Raw genomic sequence first — 15,247 nt, 5'->3', positions numbered from 1 at the left:
GGGCACCACACATCTGTAGAACATCTACTGGTTCACATTATATTCACCATAATAGGGCAACAATATTACCACCAAGCAGCCTAGGGACACAGCAAATGCAACAGAAGTGTGCTCCTAGCGGGGGCAGTTCAAAGTCATACAGCATAACAAATAGCATCATATCATAATGTATATGGGTTGTACTTACTAAATCAAATTGGCACTTTTTCAACAAATTGACTTGCTCTGTTCCCCTCACTAAAATCATAATGAGGCTGACCGTCGCTTTTTTTTCCTTCAAAAGTATTGCTCTTTTTCTTCTCCTGGGTCCCTCATGTCACAGGGTTGATTTCTGTGAATTTTTCTTGCTACTAAAACTTGGGTTTGGTGAATTGTTAGTTTTAATGCAACAGTAAGTGTAAGAGAATCTGCATTGTTTCAGGGGATCTGATTCTGCATACCAAAGACTGATAAATGGCAACATTTGTTCTGGACTTAACAGTGGTCCAACGACTGCTGTGAGATGACCGGCCTGCACAGGAGTCATGGGGAGATTGCGAAAGGCCTGTTCTGACTGGCCAACCTTTCAAACAATCAGAAAAAGGGCCATAGGTTAGGCTCATTATGATTGGCTGGTAGCAGCCACTCCGAATCGTTACAGATTACTTTTACTTCTTGAACCACCGTTTTCAGTCCAGGGAGGGACCAGTGGCCTAACACAGACTTTTTTCTCTGTTCCAGAATGAAGTTCAGTTTTTCGCTTCTTTTTACGCTACAGGTGGTCAACAAATATGAGAGAAATATCACCAGTTTCGATTTTCTGTGAAATTATTTGCACACACTTCACCAGAGCCCTAAAAATACGATTTTGTTCTCCACAGCTTGATTCAGAGTACTGGTATGTATTTTTCCAGCTATGAATTGACCTACTGGGGCACCTGATAATTTTCTGGAAGGCTGGGGGTTGAGGATGCTTTTAGTTGTTCTCTTCGGGGGATCTTACTCCTGAACCTTTTTTCAGTAACCAAGACTCTCTTAGTCACAAGTATGTCTGGAATAAGACACCATAGCTATGAGAAATAGCTCTGTAACAACTTCCATCTTTCCCTAGACATTTACTCTAATGTATCACATTAGATAATTAGAAATGAGAGTAACATAGACTGTTCCATTGTTAATGCTTGAAACAAAAGCTTACCAATTGCCCATGATTTTTCCTCCCCGGGACTCATCCGGCACGGGTCCTTGTAGTGTGTAAACAGTGAGTGTTGCTGTTCAAGCTTGTCTTCTGTCAAAACAAAACATCTGGACTCTTAACAGTGCCACAAAAAAAAACCACAGACCATTAATACCCGAGAGAGCAAGAAAAAGCATGAACTTACATGGAGTGTTGAAAAAAAAGAAAAAGTAGCTCACAGAATCTAAATAGTGAAAGGACACAAGTAATTCAGTTGCGAAAATTGTAAAGAATCTAAGCTTGAAGGGAAGGACAAATATAAAAAAGTGGTAAGGAAATCCATTGACAAAGAAACAAGCATCTGAGAAAGTCAAGAAAGCCAATCAATATTAAACAGTGGATTGACCGAAGCCCCTGTAAGTACTGCTTTTTGTACAATAGATCATCTATAAAAGACAGCTAAACGTTGTCTGTAGCCAAGACCTAATAATGACCAATAAAGGCTCCCCTCGGTGTATCTTACAGCTATAATCACATAAATACCACATTCACTCAATCTCACAAGATCTACATATATAAACCCTAACCCAAAACATAGCAAGTATGAATGCCAGAGTACAAGAAAAATATATATGGTTTTAATCTGGCAAAAATAATACATAATGTTTTAAAAAAATCACATGTAGACATATAAAAACATATATTGCACATCACAAGGAAAAGGAAGATTTTCTAAGACAAACCAATGGTTCCTTCAATGTGTACACCGCTACTGTAAATGACACTGAACATCAATGAAATGTAACTATTGTCATGAAAGAATGCACAGCGTCTGTAGATCATGTTTAAAGGTTTCGTTGACGCATTTCGGTGGAGCAGATTAATAGGTTCCACCTTCATCACAACTAAACTAAATTAATATCTTCTATAGATCAAAAACAATAATTTTTCAAAACATCTACAAAACAAGCTAAAAATACAATAATAATATTTTCATTGGATTACTGGATTGGATACAATTGTTCTAGCACTGTGGCATTCATATTTGCTACCTTTGGGTTAAAGGTCATATATGTGAGTCTAGCGAGACTGAGTGAATGTGGAATTTAGGTGATGATATTTTCCTAAATACACTAAGGGGAGCATTTATTGGCCTTGATTACCCGTCTCTGTGGTTTGAGGAGGCCACTCTCTATTTCTTAAGACCAAGAAATGAACCTGAACAGAGTACCACAAACACCTCAACGGATCACATCATCATTTTCTGCTCATACTCTGATCTTTAAGAAATTCAAAACCATGTTGAAAACGTACATTCCAGACAGCCTATAGTACTACAAGGCCATACTAGTTGCAAATGTGACCATACGAGTGCTCAAAACAACATAACAAGGAATACAGTCATGAAAAATACACTAAAAGCATCCCAAATATATGGCAAACGGATATAATTAGAAGCTTCGAATCAGCCCTATGGGAAATTAGCTAAAGCAAATTAGAAATATTGTTATGTAAAACAATAACAAGTTTATTGAACTCACAATTCCTCTACAAAAGTAATTCCCCTAATACAGTAACCATATGTTTGATTAGCTATGCTCCGAAAAAGGTGATGTTGCATTGTAAAAACTATGGATCCTGGCCTTGCATGAGAAGTGAAAGACCATTGAAAACAACAAGTAATCATGCACTCTTTCCATTGAATAGGCCTAACAATTACAAAATATTTAAATAGATTATAATGAGCTAGTCATATAAATTCTTGCGTTCCTTAAGTCCTGGAATGGCATGCTTCTCAAATAAAATTCTACTGGATCTATATGGTGAAAACAAATGCATTATGTATATAATTAATGAGCCATGCATTAATGACCTAAGGGGAGCTGCGAAATCAGAGGCATATGAAGTCTGAGGTACAGTGTATGCTCCCATATGTATAGATTTGGTATATCCATTTCTGGTGTGCCACCTCTTCTAACTTTAGCTATTTCAAAGAACACTCTTGAAAATAAATTCCAATAGGCTCATTGGAGAGGGGACATAGTATACTTCTAATGTACAGTTTTAGTGAGTAAATGTTTTTTTCAGCTCCTGTTCAATAGCTTTTTTTACTGAAATCTCACAAAGGAATCTCTTGGCAGGTAGTTCAAGAAGGGGTAGCCTGCTCTGCTACTGCATGTTGCTTTCAGTGTTTCCCAAACTGTGAGTGGTGACCCACTCGAGTGGTGCGTTATGGGGTGATTTTTGGTGGGTCCCCGAAAGTACAAGCAATAAATAAAGATGCCTTTAAATTCTTTATTTATCTTGTCACATTTGCTACCTTCAAAGACAGAGACTGAATGTCAGGCCATGTCTTCTTGATATTTACAAACTACTCTCAATTAGCAGTTAGAGAAATAAAAGTAAAGTAAATTATATGATATGACAGGCTTGCTGGGGTAAAGGGAGTGCAAAAGGAGAGGTTGTAGGATATCATGTTGTGTGTCAAATAAAACAATGTAAATTCCTGCCAATGAACTGTGCACATTCCATAAGATAAGTTAGGAAAGCAAAAATGAAGCGCAGTATTTTTGTAATTACTTGGTGATGCGCAAATGATAAATATTCACAAAAACTTGATTTCCACACATTATCATTTGTATGCAACATAGTTTTGTCAGAAAAACTGTATGTCTGTGCAAATTTCGAATAGTTAGAAAAAACAGTGGTCCCTTGACCAAAAATACCTCAATCAATATCAATATACCAAATGGCCACTTTAATTAATTACATATAGATAGATCGTTTCAAGAAAAGTATTTATCTATATTTAATTAATTAAAGTGACCATTTGGTATATTGACATCGATTGCGGTATTTTTAATCGAGGGACCATTGTCTTTTCTACATAAGCTTACCCAACATTCAGATGACACTCTAGTGTCCTTGTCACTTATAGTTTAGTGGCAACGTCATTAGAAAAAGTGCAGTCTATAAATGACATTGCACTATCACAAGATGCTTTAGTTACATTACAAACTTTCCTGTCTAATGTCTATTAAATCTAGGTGGGTTGCATAAGTTTGCCATTCTTAAAAATATGGGTTGTGGTTCTAAAACGTTTGGGAAGCACTACTCTATAAAATCAAAATATAAGTCAAATGTCTGCTCTACTTTTGTTTATAGGTTTGGAACAAGTATAGCAAAATTATTTTAGGCAAATGTTGAACGTCTGGCAATGTATAAATACTATCAAGGCTGAGGCCAGAATTTAAAGCAACAGTTCTATCTCAGACAAAAAGTCAATAACAATCCAAAACAGTTGATCAAAGATTTCTTCTGTCCTGATTGGTGTATTTGTATTTCCAACTGCTTGCAGGCAGCACACTTAGTATCCCAAGAGGCACAGGTACAATTTGCAGCAGCAGCTTTGGGGAAAGAGGATTGTTCAGTCTGCTATTAAGTTAAGGTTGTGCCAATGTGAACCTCAAGTCTAGTGGGCAAGTGTTACAATGCCCTCGCTGCATACTTACGGCCAGATATGGGGATAGATCATTTTCATATCTGGCTTCTAATTATTGGAACAGGCTACCCTTACATATACGATCCTACCCTGACCTAGGTCTAGTCAAAAAAATTCTCAAAACCTGGCTCTTCTGACTCTTGTGATCTCTTCCACCTGTTAACGTGTAATTAGCATTGAGAGACCCTCTCTGCGTTGATTTGTTTGTGATATATAAATGCACATAACATAACAGATACTCGGAAGATCATTGTGAGACATGGCATCCTTGGCATGGTTCTCTGCCAACTTTTTGCCTTCAACCCTGTTTTGCTGACTTTGTTTTTTCTGTCTGAAGGACTCTGCTCACTTTACCACTACTTATTAGTGCTAATGTGCTTGTGCTCTCTCCTTTAAACATGGCAATGTTGGCTTACACACAACTGGCACATTTAATTTTCTTAGAAGCCCCAAGTAAGTGGTACTACATGTACTCATGGCCTGTAAATTAAATGCTACTATTGGGCCTACAGCACTTAAGTAGCCCTTTAAATAGCACAGGCCTGCCATTGTAATTGTATGTGCATTTTTAAAGTGCCATTTGGACCTGGCAAACTAAACCTTTTCCTAAGCCTAAACCTTCCTTTTTAATACCTATAAGTCATGCCAAGGATAAGCCTTGAACAACCCAGAGGGCAGGGTACAGTGTATTTAAAAAGTTTGACATGTACCTAAAACTCTTAAATTCGTTTTGCAGTACTGCAAGGACTACACCTACCCTAGGATAACATTGAGTTTCCTTATTTGTATTTGCATGCAGTATTTATAGAGCGCAGCTATCACCCAACGGGTATCTTGGCGCTATAGTATGTGAATCATCAGTCAGAGATGGCATCAGGTGTGGGATAACATGGAAAGTCCTCAGGGATGTCAAGTTCTAGGGAACAACCATGTTTTGACCTTTTTCCTAAACTGCAAAAGGTCATGGGACTGTCTGATTTCCAAAGGAAGTTTATTGCAGAGCTTTGCGGTGGCCGAGCTAAATGCCCTACCTCGGCTCTTCGAATTTTAGGAGTTCTCACTAGATAAGCAGTGGAGGAACGAAGGCACCTCGGCGGGATATACCATGCAAAGGTCTCCTATAAAGGTTTGGGCCCGAAACCGTGAAGGGCTTTGAATTCCAAGCAGAGAGATTTAAACTGAATTATCTGCATTATTGGTAGCCAATGAAGCTCTGCAAGGGCCGAGGAGCCTGACGAGCGGCGAGGTTTCATCAATGCCAGTTTGGCCGCCAAATTTTGAACTCTTCGAAGGGGTTTAATCAGGAATTTGGGGACTCCAATAGTAGGGTGTTACAATAGTCCAACCTGCTGAGGATGATACTTCCAACGTCCAAGGCTCTAGCCGTATTAGGCAGCAGTGGGAGGATCTCCCTCAAAGCTCTGATCAGGGAAAAACAGTTCCCCACCAGCTTATTTACATGTACTTCCAGATTTAATTTGGCATCTAGCATAATTCCCAAATTACGTACTGATTTAGCCTGGACCAGAGTAGAGGTAGTTGTAAAAGGCCAGAAATTGTCTGGGAAAGGGGAAGAAACTTTCCCCACAGCACAGTGCAAGACTTCAGTCTTATCAGAATTAAATTGAAGAGAGTTAGCTCTTAGCCAAAGGGCAGTGTCCTTCATGCAGGCATGAAATGTCGCAAGAGGTATCGACTGACTTCCCTCTAAGGAGAAAAAGAGCGAAGTGTCGTTAGCGTAGTTCATCAATTTCAGACCATGCGCCTTTATAATTTCGATCAAGGGTCACCTATAGATGTTAAAGAGAGTAGGTCTAATCGCCGATCCCAGAGGAACGCCATGATGGATATTGGAAAACTCAGATTGGTACGGAGGGAGAGAGACCGCCTGACACCTGCCGGATAAATAAGAGCGGAACCATTCTCGAACCGTGCCAAACACCCCGATTTCTTCCAGCCTGGTTAGCAAGATGTCATGGTTGACCGTGTCGAAAGCAGCAGACAGGTCAAGCAGAATAAGAATGCCAGATTGTCCCCTTAATAAGTAATAATTGCAATTGGAAGCAGGTAGGGATGTCTGGTTAGGTGTCTATGGAATTGTAACTAAAAGCCCTCTTCAATAGTAAAGTTGAATTTTTAATCACAATTCTGAAAATGTCACTTTTACAAAGTTGAAATTTTGGTGTCCTAACCATTTGGAGCCTGCAGCCTGATCCTAGGTCACATGACTAGATGTAGCTGGCAGTTGGTCTTTGTGTATTACTCCCAAACAGCGAAACACAGGGAAGATAGGTGTTGGCAGGATTGGCCACTATGAGTTAAGGAGGAGCAGGATCTGTCATCTACCACACTATCATCACAAAGGCAGGCTCTGCCTGAGCACTCTCACAAAGGGGTTGACACTGATCTTTTGTGACCCTAGACAAGCTGGGGCCAGGACAGGGAAGAAGGGGATGCAGGACTACTCATGGGGGAGGAAACCTCTAGAAGCTTCCTCTACTTCAAAGTGGGCACAAGGTATAAATATTGGACCCTTAGACCCAACTCTTCAGTACAATCACTTCTGGACTTGTGGAAGGCTCTGCAGGGAAGAAGGAATGCTGTGTTGCTGAAAGGATTCATAAAAGGGGGTGGTAATGGACAGAGTATCTGAATTAAGCAGAACACTCCTACCCAGTCAAAAGATCAGGGCTTGATCCATCACCGTTTTTTAGCTCACTGCACCATCCAGTTCAGAACCTGGCTACATGCAAATTAGTCTGGCCCTGGCCCAGTGCATCATGGGAACAGGGCAGACCAAACTACCAAGCCAATTCTTTACTGGAAAGGAAACAAGCTTCCGGGGACCGATTTCTGGCATTGCAGCCGTCTTCGGCCCGGCTTGCTTGAATCCTGATGGTGCAGTGAGCAAGGGACTCACATCTGAGTATACCCTTCCACACTTGTGGTGGCCAAAACGATTCATAAAAGGGGGTGGTGATGGACAGAGTATCTGAATTAAGCAGAACACTCCTACCCAGTCAAAAGATCAGGGCTTGATCCATCACCGTTTTTTAGCTAACTGCACCCCCGGAAGCTTGTTTCCTTTCCAGTGAAGAATTGGCTTGGTAGTTTGGTCTGCCCTGTTCCCATGATGCACTGGGCCAGGGACAGACTAATTTGCATGTAGCCAGGTTCTGAACTGGGATGGTGCAGTGAGCTAAAAAACGGTGATGGATCAAGCGCTGATCTGTTGACTGGGTAGGAGTGTTCTGATTAACTCAGATACTCTGTCCATCACCACCCCCTTTTTGAAATTGTGTTGCTGAAAGGACTTCCATTCTGCTGGACAGCTTCAGAGACAGAACAAGTATCAACCAACCTTGAACCCAGCACTGAGACTCTGCCATCTCTGAGTCCTGCCCTCCCAAGTGGTGCCACCCTAATTATCGACCCTTGGAAGTGGGCATGAAGGTGCTCTGCCAGCCCACTTATGGATTCATCAGAACCACGCACCTCGTCCGCGGTGATGGGCATCTCCCACATTTCTTCGGCTGCCCGACACATGTCCCTTGGAACTGACGCATCACCTCTGCTGCATGGACTTCTCCAACAAGTATTCTGCACTGCCTACATCAACCCATCAGTACCGCCACAGCGTGATGCATCTCCCCACATGGACATTGCCTCGCCCAACGCAGCCCATCGGAATTGCTACAGCGTGATGCATCTCTACACAAAGACATTGCCTTGCCCAACACAGCCGTTTCAAACTTCCACTGCGTGGCACATCTCCACACAAGGACATTGCCTCGCACTTTGCAGCTCTCCAGAACCGCCACTGCGTGACACATCTGCTCGCCCGTACCCTGCATCGCCTTTCCTGCACGGCTCATCCTCAACACGAGACACTGCATCTCTTCTCATCCAGGATTAAGGTATTGTGATCAGCGGACCTAAGTGGGCCCCTGTGGGTAGACTGCACTTCATCACGGTCGGCCTGAACTTGTGACTTTCTCTCGGTCCGGCACAACCAGATATCTACAGTTGGCGGTATGTGCTTTTTGGTGGTTTTTTGACTAACATCTTTTAAATTGTATACCTCCGGTACCTCTGATTGGATTTTGTAGCTTTGGTCTTGTTTTATTTATTAAAGCTTATTCAATTTTTCTAATTTGGTGTGGGATTTTCCATATGTTGTGTCTTCACTTTATTACTGGTTGAAGTGCTGCATTAATACTTTACACATTTCCTCTAAGCGCAAATCTACCAGAGGGTTGAGCTCAGATTAATTTGGGGTTTGCTTGTGACTTCACACTTAAAAGGATTGGGGTTGCTTCTTGAGTAGGGGTTCACTCCCCTCAACCAGTAACTACATTTCTTACACTCAGTACTTAAATGTTCTACTATAGGGTAGAGGGTGGTGAAGATTCAATGATTTCCATACTCATATGCCAAAAGATTGTTTTGCTGAAGTTCCATATGGAATGCACCATGGAAAATTAATTCTGGAGTCCAAAAATACATTCATTGTCATGGTGACTACTTGCCAAAACTGTTGGTTTCATAACAAAACCAATGCAGGTGTGTAAGGAATTTATTGCCATCTCTTCTATTTTTCACAAATATTGGCAGTTTTTTCCTCTCTTAATTTCGGTTCCGTGCACAGTGTTAATTAACTCAATTTGGACTTCACTACCCTCTCCGGCCAATGTATTTAATTTCATTAGAGCAAGTGGATCATCTTGGTTGATTGAACGACTCACTAGGTTAACGTTGCCAGGTAATATTCACCTTCCTATGTCTTGGCATTGAAGCACCTCAAAACATAAAGTCAAAAGGCTATCTATGTGGCTAGAGATCATGTTCACAGTTGACCATTTCATACATTTATCGATATTATATGTAAGTTATTTGCATCACTGGCATTTTTCAGCAATCTTAATAATCTTGTTTGCACACATATGTGTCCCTTACCATCATAAATATCTTTGTGGGTTGACCTCTTAAAGAATCATAGTTTTATAATATTATCAGTGTCTTATAGTTCATTTTAGCGGTAAAGCAACATGGATTTCAGTAAACTCTTCAAAACCTATTAAAAGAGATCAGTGACAAACATGCATCCTTAAATGGCATGGACAGAATTGCATTTGGTCCTAAAATGTTCGGTATTCGTAGGTTGTAAGTCCTTGTTCCACTTCAATTTGTGATGGCTTCTATCATGATCCTTTAGGCCACGGAGCCATCACACAATAGGTATGTGTATGAAAAACAGGTCTTTGCAAACTTTGTGAGAGATGTGTTTTAAGTATTTCTTCATATACATTAACATATTTAGATCAGTACAAAAATTACAAATGATTCTACTTGCACATAAAGATCAAAGAATAGCTAATCCAGAACCGAATGCTAAGACTCTATATTGTCACAGGTTCCCCACTGAGATATCATGTCCGCCGCTAAGCGACATCTCTGAGGGACTTTCCAATTATGGTCTACGCTGCTTTATATTCTAATTCTACACCCCAATACCGATTTCTAGCTTCTTGAAAAAGCATTCAGGACTGGACTTGCATCACAGATCCATTCCCAAGTTTGTGATAGCCTATATGCTTGTCTTGCCAAAGAACCTTTTTGTAGAAGCCCCTGCTGACTGTTTCTCTCTGGTCCTGCTTGCCAAGGATAGATGGCGGAATCAGCACACTTGTGAAGCATGTGATCAGTAGTAATTTCTTTTAAAGCCCCTGTGCGCTTCCATCCAGGTGGTGGTCACTGATGCAATATACCTGTTTTTTACACCGCCTCAGCTTCTAGCTTTCCTGAACTTGCACTAGCCATGCATCCTTATTTCTTGAACTGGCAGAGTTTTGCAGTGTATTCTTGTGGTTTGAGTTAGCAGTGTTTCATTGTTCTTTGAGCTAGTGATGTTTTCAGTGCCTACAGACAGCTTTAGTTGTTGCTGAAGACCCTGTTGTCTTCAGTACAATTTATATACTGTAAGATGTGGATCAGCACCTTGTTCTTGATTGCATGGGTTTCTTGTTTATCTGAGTCCCCCGCCTCTTATTTGATGGCTTTCCTTTCTATTGCATTTTCCTGCCTATTCAGCATTTCTTCTTCATATTATTTCTGATTGGATAACTTGAGCATTTCCACTGCTGACTTGAGGGGCTACTTTTTAAATGCTTTTCACCACTGTATGAGAGTACATGACATTCTTCAATATTCTTGTCTACTCAATTCTACCTCCGTCCCTTCCTCTTCTCATTTGTTTCCTCACCAGCTGTCCCCACTTTGCCTCGTTTTATTTGTATTTATTTATTTTTTCAAGGGCCCAGCAGCTGCACACTGTTGTAGGAGCCCTCGCATCCCATCCTTCCCTTCCCTTCCCTTCCCCTCCCCTCCCCTCCCCTCCCTCCCTCCCTTCCCTTCCCCTCCCTTCCCCACCCCTCCCTTCCCCTCCCTTCCCCACCCCTCTCTCTCCCGGTCCTTCTATTAGGTTATATTATTATTCCTGAGACGGCATGGCGGCTGCCCACGGCTAACAGACACCTCACTTCTTTGGTTTAGCCTTCATGCACATAATTCTTATGGTGTCTGGAGGGGGTGCTCATGGCTACTAGGCTTTCACCTACATTCTGATGATACCGTTTGTAATTTCACTCACAGGAGATTATGAGGTTGATGTTAAACACCTAACTGAGCTAGCTTGATTTAGAAATTCACAAATGAGTAACAGACAGTGGTGTCGATTAGGATGGCGGACGGACCTGCGTCCGTCCGCCACCCCCGAGGTGGAGGGACCGTCCGCAGGGCCAGCGGCGTTCCCTCCATAGGAATTACGATGTGACCGCCACCCTGGCGGTCACATCCTGTATATTTAACATTGCGGCGGTTGCTGCTTAAAGCAGCACCCGCCGCAAAGTAAAAAATGCATGCTTTGCATGTGCATGCACAAAGCGGCAGGCACCGCGCGGTGTACCCCCCCATGTGCACCCCCAACACCCTGGGGGCTCGCAACGGGCCCCCAAAACCAAAAGACCACTTGCTTTTCCACGGCGGAAAAGCCGCCGTGGAAAAGCATGTTTCCGCCTGCATCGTGATATGGCTGGCGGTGTCTTGCAGACACCGCCACCATATCTGCGTACAACCTCCGCGGATCAGCGGAGGACGAACTTGCCGTCCGCCGCTGATCCCACCGCCATCGTAGGATGCGGATTCACCACCATCATAATCGACCTCTAAGTTTGGTGTCGAATTACAGTACAACTGAACTGTTATCAGTGGGTTCAATTGTTACAGTGAACAAGCTGTCTGTTAATCATAAAGCTATGGCCATAGGGAATTCACACATCAAGTTCTCAAAAAAGTGATATTACTGGGCGTATTTCTAGATAAACGCTTTGCCATAGATGATCAGGTCAGCCACCCTCTTACTATTATGGTCACGAATTGGACAAACTTCAGCCCTATCTGAGAGAAAGCAATCCTGCGACTCTGGCATGGGACATTGTTGGATTCAAGACCTGTACTACTGCTCATAACTGTTTCTTCAAGCAAGAAATGTTGCCATCACATTGCAAGAATAGTAACGATTGCTACTTGATGGGAGCACGCCAGCTCTATATTATTCAGATTATATTGGCTTCCAATTGCAGTTTGTGTCAAATTTCGAGTTTTGTTAGTGCTCCACAAAGCATTCCATTATGGACATGTCAAGACTCAAGCTTTAGGGCCATCACCTCATAGACCAGGAAGGAGTCTGAGGTCACAAATCCAGGGATTATTAGTCCCTCACAGTTTTAAGAGGCCTGCTTAGTGTGGGAAATGGCTCTAGGGCCTTGGGATACAATGGGGACATGACCTCCTTCTGACTGGAGCTAAAACGACCTCATCCACTGAGACGTTTAGCAAAAGCCTTAAAACTCTCTTTTTTAGCTTGTCCTGTTGAGGCATAATTTGGGCCAGCCTTGTTACCTGTCTGTGTAGATGTCTAACAAATTACGTTTAATTGGCTTTACTTGAATTGAAAAACACACAAGATGATGGACGGAATGTTGCACAATGGCAAAACATTCACCCCCAGTCACAGATCTGGGTTTAATCCATCGTTATTTTGCTCACCAAGCCACCCCAGTTCAGACATGGCCATATGCAAATCAGTCTTGACTCTGTGCCTCATGGGAACAGTCCAGCCCGAACTGCCAAGCCATGTCTTCCCTGGACCGGAATCAACCATCCTAGGACCGGTTTCTGGCTATCAGCCGTCTTCAGCCAGGATAGCTTGACTCCAGTGGCTTAGTGAGCACGGGACCCACGTCTGGGCATACCCTTCCCACATACGGTGAACAGCAAAACACACAAGATGATGGACGGAATGTTGTTTCGCTTTGTTCGCCCTAAGTTGGCAGGGTATGCTCAGACGTGAGTCCCTTGCTCACTAGGCCACTGGATTCAAGATAGCCTGGCTGATGAGGATTATGAATCCGAAACCGGTCCCAGGATGCTTGTTTCCGGTCCAGGGAAGACAAGTTCAAGTTCAAAAATTTGTATAGGGCACTACTCACCCAGAGGGTCTCAAGGCGCTTGAGGGAGGGGGGGTACTTTACTTATCAAATATCCAGGTTTTTAGTTGTTTTCTGAAGGAGAGGTGGTTCTGTGTAAGGCGGAGGTCGGAGGGGAGAGAATTCCAGGTCTTGGCGGCTAAGTAGGAGAAGGATCTTCCCCCCATGGTGGATCTTTGGATGCGTGGAATAGCGGCGAGGGCTTGATTGGACGATCGTAGTTGGCGGGAGGGGGTGTAAAAGGACAGGCGCGTGTTGAGGCATTCAGGTCCTAGGTTGTAGAGGGCTTTGTGTGCGTGGGTGAGGAGACGGAACGTTATTCTCTTGTTGACGGGGAGCCAGTGGAGGTCTTTTAGGTGACCGGAAATGTGAGCATGGCGGGGGATGTCTAGGATGAGTCTGGCTGAGGCGTTCTGGATGCGTTGGAGTTTTTTCTGTAGTTTGGTTGTCATTCCGGCGTAAAGGGTGTTTCCGTAGTCCAGTCGGCTTGTGACCAGTGCATGGGTGATCGTCTTTCTTGTTTCGGTGGGGTTCCAGCGGAAGATTTTTTTGAGCATACGTAGAATGTTGAAGCATGATGATGAGACGGCGTTGACTTGTCTGGTCATCGAGAGGGAGGAGTCCAGGATGAAGCCCAGGTTACGTGCGTGGTCCGTTGGTATGGGTGCGTTTCCCTAGGGCCGGTGGCCACCATGAGTCGTCCCAAGCGGAGGGGGATGATCCTAAGATGAGGACTTCCGTTTTGTCCGAGTTCAGTTTTAAACGGCTGTTCTTCATCCACTCGGCTACTTCTTTCATCCCTTCGTGTAGGTTGGTGTTGGCGGTGTTTGGGTCTTTGGGAGAGGATCAGCTGGGTGTCGTCTGCGTAGGAGATGATGTTGAGGTTGTGTTGGCATGCTATGGATGCGAGGGGACTCATGTATACGTTGAAGAGGGTTGGACTGAGTGATGATCCTTGTGGTACGCCGCAGATGACTTCGGTGGCCTCTGATCTAAAAGGGTTGAGTCGGACTCTCTGGGTTCTTCCTGCGAGGAACGAGATGATCCAGTCCAATGCTTTTCCTTGTATTCCGACGTTGTTGAGGCGTTGAATAAGGGTGCTATGACAGACTATGTCGAAGGCTGCGGAGAGGTCAAGTAGGATGAGGGCAGCTGTTTCTCCGTTGTCCAGTAGAGTTCGAATGTCGTCTGTTGCTGCGATGAGGGCGGTCTCGGTGCTGTGTTTGGCTCGGAAGCCGGACTGTGAAGGGTTGAGGGATTTGTTGGATTCGAGGAAGGTGGCAAGCTGACTGTTGACGGCTTTCTCAATGACTTTGGCAGGGAATGGGAGGAGCGAAATGGGGCGGTAGTTCTTAAGTTCAGTGGGGTCTGCTGTGGGTTTCTTCAGGAGGGCACTGAGTTCGGCATGTTTCCAGCTTTCCGGGAAGGTAGCGGAGTTAAGGGAGCAGTTGATGACGTCTCGGAGATGGGGTGCGATAATGGGGTCTGCTTTGTTGAAAATGTGGTGGGGACAGGGGTCGGTTGGCGATCCTGGGTGGATGGAGTTCATCAGGCGGATGGTGTCTTCAGTGGTGATTGGGTCCCAGGCGCAAAGGTTGTTGGAGGGGGGTTTTAGTTCGGAGGTGGGTGGGGTGGACTGGTCTCCAAAGCTGTTATGTATGTCAGTGATTTTGTTGTGGAAGAACGAGGCTAGAGAGTCGCAGAGGTTTTGGGAGGGAGTGATGTCGTTGGTGCTGGTGGTGGCGTTGGTAAACTCTTTGACGATGTTGAATAGTTCCTTGCTGTTGTGGGCGTTGTTGTCGAGTCGATCCTTGAGTGCTGATTTCTTGGTGGATCGGATCAGTTGGTGGTGTTTGCGGGTGGCGTTCTTGAAGGTGGTCAGGTTGTCAGTGGTTGGGTTTTTTCGCCAGGCTTTCTCGAGGGTGCGACAGATCCTCTTGGATTTCTTAAGGTCATCATTGAACCAAGAGGCTTTTTTGCTACCTTGCTTGATTTGATGGTTTTTCAAGGGTGCTAATTCGTCAGCGCTGTGGGTGATCCATT

General features: G+C 43.6%; 1 protein-coding gene across 3 annotated transcripts in view; it reads right to left on the bottom strand.

Annotated features, from left to right (window-relative positions):
* SMPD3 (sphingomyelin phosphodiesterase 3) overlaps nucleotides 1-15,247 on the bottom strand; it is a 1,033,773-nt gene that overhangs the window by 32,322 nt on the left and 986,204 nt on the right. For all 3 annotated transcript variants that reach the window (XM_078669784.1, XM_078669786.1, XM_078669785.1), the window contains one exon: nucleotides 1,178-1,267. In XM_078669784.1, coding sequence (XP_078525910.1) covers nucleotides 1,178-1,267 — 90 coding nt within the window. The remainder of the gene's footprint in view (nucleotides 1-1,177; nucleotides 1,268-15,247) is intronic.

Source organism: Lissotriton helveticus, chromosome 12, assembly GCF_964261635.1.
Source record: "Lissotriton helveticus chromosome 12, aLisHel1.1, whole genome shotgun sequence".
NCBI lineage: Eukaryota > Metazoa > Chordata > Amphibia > Caudata > Salamandridae > Lissotriton > Lissotriton helveticus.
This window is presented reverse-complemented; position numbering and strand designations above follow the sequence as displayed.